Source organism: Empidonax traillii, unplaced genomic scaffold (assembly GCF_003031625.1).
Source record: "Empidonax traillii isolate 1590-97213 ecotype Southwest subspecies unplaced genomic scaffold, ASM303162v1 scaffold1167:size305969, whole genome shotgun sequence".
NCBI classification, from domain to species: domain Eukaryota; kingdom Metazoa; phylum Chordata; class Aves; order Passeriformes; family Tyrannidae; genus Empidonax; species Empidonax traillii.
This window is the reverse complement of record NW_020956360.1, coordinates 97,146-101,613: the sequence shown is the minus strand read 5'-3', so window position 1 is coordinate 101,613 and position 4,468 is coordinate 97,146. Positions and strand designations below refer to the sequence as shown.

At 54.3% G+C, this 4,468-nt stretch overlaps 1 protein-coding gene across 1 annotated transcript in view; it reads right to left on the bottom strand.

Moving 5' to 3' along the window:
- The window catches only part of COL1A1 (collagen type I alpha 1 chain), a 16,106-nt gene extending 15,468 nt beyond the window's left edge, over window positions 1-638 (bottom strand). Inside the window, exon 1 of the mRNA XM_027905589.1 lies at window positions 434-638. Coding sequence (XP_027761390.1) covers window positions 434-515 — 82 coding nt within the window. The 5' untranslated portion in view covers window positions 516-638. The remainder of the gene's footprint in view (window positions 1-433) is intronic.
- Between the last annotated feature and the right edge of the window lie 3,830 nt (window positions 639-4,468).

Below are 4,468 nucleotides of genomic sequence, written 5' to 3'. Positions count from 1 at the left end.
CCCGGGGCTGGGCTCCCCCCTCCCCCCCCCCCCCCCTCTCCTCTCTCCCTCGCTCTTTCCCCCCTTTCCTTTCCTTTCCCGGTCTCCTCCTCCTCCTTCTCCTCCCCTCCTTCCCGGCTCCCTCCTTCCCTGCCGACTCCTCTCCACCCTTCCTTCCCTCCCCACTCTTGGCAGGGCGCCCCGACTCTCCATACTGCCAAAACCCCCCTAAACCCCTTTTTCCCCAACCCCAAATCCCCTCAAATCCATTTTTTTTGTTTTATTTTTTCCCTTATTTCCCTATTTTCCCCCTGATTTTCCCTCTGCACTCCAACCCTGATTTCCTCCTTCCCCACCCCAAGGCAGCTGGACCAAGGGGCACCGATGCCACCAGACCCCATCCCACCCCACATCCCACCGGGGTGAGGGCCGTCACCCAGCGCCAGCTACTCACTGTCTTCTTCTCCTTGCCCGCGGGTGAGTAGTACAGTTGCTGCTATCAACAGCAGTAACCGAGAATCCACAAAGCTGAACATGTCTAAATATTAGACATGTAGACTCTTTGGGGTCTCTTTTGTTCTTAGGTTGGGGTCATACGGGGCCGATCCAACCCTGGAGCTCCAAGTCCAGACCCCAGCAGAAACTTCCTACTGCCCTTTGCCCACTTCTTCGCCTCCCCTTATATACGGTGCGGCAGCAGCAAGAGGTGGGACCCATCGCAACCGGGGAATTTTGGACGGCCCCTCAGCCAATCAGAGACACCCAGCGAGTCGGGGGGCACCTCTTGCACCCCCTTCCCCGCCTGTCTGTCCATGCACACGCACACAGATGTGCACACGTGTGTCATCCCCAAGCAAGGCTGCAGTGGCGGCCGGGGGGTAGATGGGAAGAGAATGGTGGGATGGGGATTTCAGGGGGTTTGGGGTGGGTTTTTTTGGGGGTTGTGATTTTTTGGGGGGAGTTTGGCACACTCTGAGATGTTCTGGAGGGGATAGATGTGGCAGGGCAGGGTGGGGACAAGGCAATGTGGCATGTGGCACTTTGGGGACCCCAGTGCCACGCGATGCTTGGTGCTGCACCAAGGAAGGGGGGTACTAGGCCCTGAAAACCCACCACCCACCACCCAACCCTGCACTTGGGGCTCCCTGAAACCCACCCACCCAAACCCCCAGCACAGTGCAAGGCCAAGACCACCAACCCCCAGCCCCCAGAGCATCCCATGGATGGGTATCCCCCCAACCCATGGACACCCCAAAACCCCTCCAAGAACCACAAACACTCCAAAAAACACCGGCTTGATTTTTTTTGATTTAGCCCTTTCTTTTCATCTTTTTCCTTCCTTTCCCTCGATCCTCTTGCTCCTGGCCCATCCCTCTCCCCTCTCTCCCCTCCTGGCATGCCTCCACTGCCGTTTCCACTTTTGAAGGAGCCACGTTGGTTGGAAAAAGCAAAAGCTCCTGGACAATAATCCACAACTTACCGTGCAATTTGGGGAGGGTGTAATTACACGCCAAAAAAATCTACGTATTTACCCGGGCTGGGAGCTCAGGAATGGAGGCGGGGGAGGAACCCTGCACTGGCAATGTGGCACATTGGGCAGGGGGGAACTTCTGCTTTTCAGGGGGGATTTTTAGGGAATAGGGTGGGAAATGGGGCTGGGAAGAAGGGAAGGGACAGGTTCAGCCCTTGTGCTTGTGCCCACCATGCTATGCTTAGGGTTTGTGGGATCACAGAATACAGGGAATACTGGAAGTACTGGGATCGGTCTGTTTGTTCCCTCTGTCACTATGTTGAGAGCTTGCAGGATCAGTGGATACTGGGAATATTGGGAGCACTGGGATCAGTCCTTTTGCCCCCCTGTCACTGTGCTGAGGGCTTGCAGGATCTGTGGATACTGGGAATACTGGGGCCACTGGTAGAACTGGGCTCAGTCTTCACACCTCCACTTGTCCCCCTCCACTAGCATGCTGAGGGCTTGCAGTTCCATTGGGAATGCAAGGATCAGTGGATACTGGGAATACTGGGAGCACTGGGAGAATGGAGCTTAGTTAGCTTGTGTCCCCCCTTCACTAGGCTTGCAGGCTCATCAGGATACTGGGAATACTGGGAATACTGGGAATACTGGGAATACTGGGAGCACTGGGAGCACTGGGCTCACTCTTGTTGTCCCTCCCACCACTATGCTGAGAGTTTGCAGGCTAATTGGAATACTAGGAATTCCGGGAGCAGCCCTCACACCTCTGCTTGCCCTTCCAGTACTGTACTGAGGGTCTGCAGGCTCAGCGAGGTAATGGTAATACTGGGAGCACTAGGTTCACTGTGTTTGGTTCCCCTGTCAATATGCTGAGGATTTTTGCAGACTCAGCAGAATATCGGGAATTCTGGGAGCACTGGGAGAGCTGAATTCTGCTCTTGCACCTCTGCTTGAGCCCCTCACCGCTGTGCTGAGGGTTTGTAGGCTCAGCGGGACACTGGGAATACTGGGACACTGGGTTCACTTCGCTTGTCCCCACAACCGCTATGCCAACAGCTTGCAGGCTCAGCAAAATACTGGAAGAACTGGGAATAATGGGAGAATTGGGAGCACTTTGCTTGTCCTCACTGCCACTATGCCGAGGGCTTGCAGGCTCATCGAGTTAGGAATACGGGGAATACTTGGAATACCAGCAGCACTGGGCTCATGCTGCTTATCTCAACTGCCACTATGCTGAGGGCTTGCAGGCTTAGTGGATTACTGGGAGCACTGGGAAAACTGGGAATTCTGGGGTCACTCCACTTGTCTACCCCACCACAATGCTGAGGGCTTGCAGGCTCAGAGGATTACTGCGAACACTAGCAATACTGGGAATACTGGGAGTCCTGGTGTTACTCTGATTGTCTGACCCCCCCAAGGGCTTGTAGGCTCAGAGGATTACTGGGAGCACTGGGAGTACTGGGCTCCCTCCACTTATTCCCCCTACCACTGTGCTGAAGGCTTGCAGTCTCAGCAGAATACTTGGGAGCACCGGGAACACTGGGAATACTGGGAGTACTTGGGTCACTCTGCTTGTGTGTCCCACCACTATGCCAGGGGCTTTCAGGCTCAACAGAATACTGGGAGCACTGGAAATATTGGGAGCACTGAGCTCATTGCAGAGCAAAACCACGTCGGAGCAGGAGCTCCCACTAAGACATTTCCTTATTTTTCTTCAGGAAAAACACAAATCAAAACAATTTAACAATTAAATAACGGGGGGGGGGGAGGGGAAGGGGAGGGAATGACACGTCGCCCCCTCCTCGTGCAACCAACTTCTCCCAGGGACTTTTTATTTTCCCTGCAATGAAATTCAATAAAATGCAACAAAATCGAAGCCACCCGAGGAGGAAGGGGATCACACACATGCCCATGCACACGCGTTTCCATAGGGTCGGCAGCAGCTGGCCCCTGTTCCAGCCCTGTATCCATGAATCCGAGACACGTTGCAGGCAAAGCCTCCTCCAATCGTGCCTCGGCGACTCGAAAAGCCCTGGCCAGGCTCCAGCCTGAAGATGTGTCTTTAATTTTTGCAGCATGACAGAAAAGAAAAGAATGTCATGGGAGGTTTTTTTTATTTTTTTAAAACTATTTATTTATATGTATATATACATATATATATTTATATATATATGGAGAGGGAGGGGAAATAAAAAAGCAAGGGAGGAAAAGGATGGGGTGATGCCACCTCATCAGCCCCCTGGCCACCCACCCCAGGAATGCAGGAGGGCTTGGAGAAAGGGTTGGGGGCTGGGAAAAGGGAAGAATTCCCACTTCAAATAAATAAATAAAAAAAAAATAAAGAATAATTGAAAAAAAAAAAAAAAAGGCTGGAAAAGTCATTAGGGTCCTCGGAAGCGGGATGGGAGATGCTAAGCGCAGGCCTGGGCTCCTGTGGAATGCTGAGGGGGGTGGCACCCACCTGGGAACCTCCTGCTCTTTGGGGGTGTTTGGGGTGGGGTGGGTGTCACACGCGGCTCCCCCTCAGCTTTGGGGGGAATCCCAGAGCCTTTCCTGCAATCCTCAGACTGGTTTTACTGGTGCAAAGTGGGTGTGTAGCTGGCAGTGTAGGAACGGAGGTGGGCACACCAAAAAAGATGGGGATCACCCCAAAAACTTAGGGGTCACCCCAAAAATTCACCAGGTGTGCCAAAAAGTGGCAGATGCTCCAAAAATACAGCAGATGCTCCAAAAATCCGGTGGACGCCTTAAACATTTGGTGGACACCCAAAAATTTGCTGGGTGCCCCCAAAAGGTTATGGGTGCCCCAAAAAGCTGGTGGATGCCCCAGAAATTGTGCGACCAACTCCAGGACAGGGTTTGCTCGTGGGTGGGAGGGGGAGGGAAGGGTGGAAGGGGGCTGCCCCCCCGTCCCTTTTAGGTAGGACCTACTAAAAAGCAGGGTGCGGGGGGGGGGGGGGGGGGGGGGGGGGGGGGGGGGGGGGGGGGGGGGGGGGGGGGGGGGGGGGGGGGGGG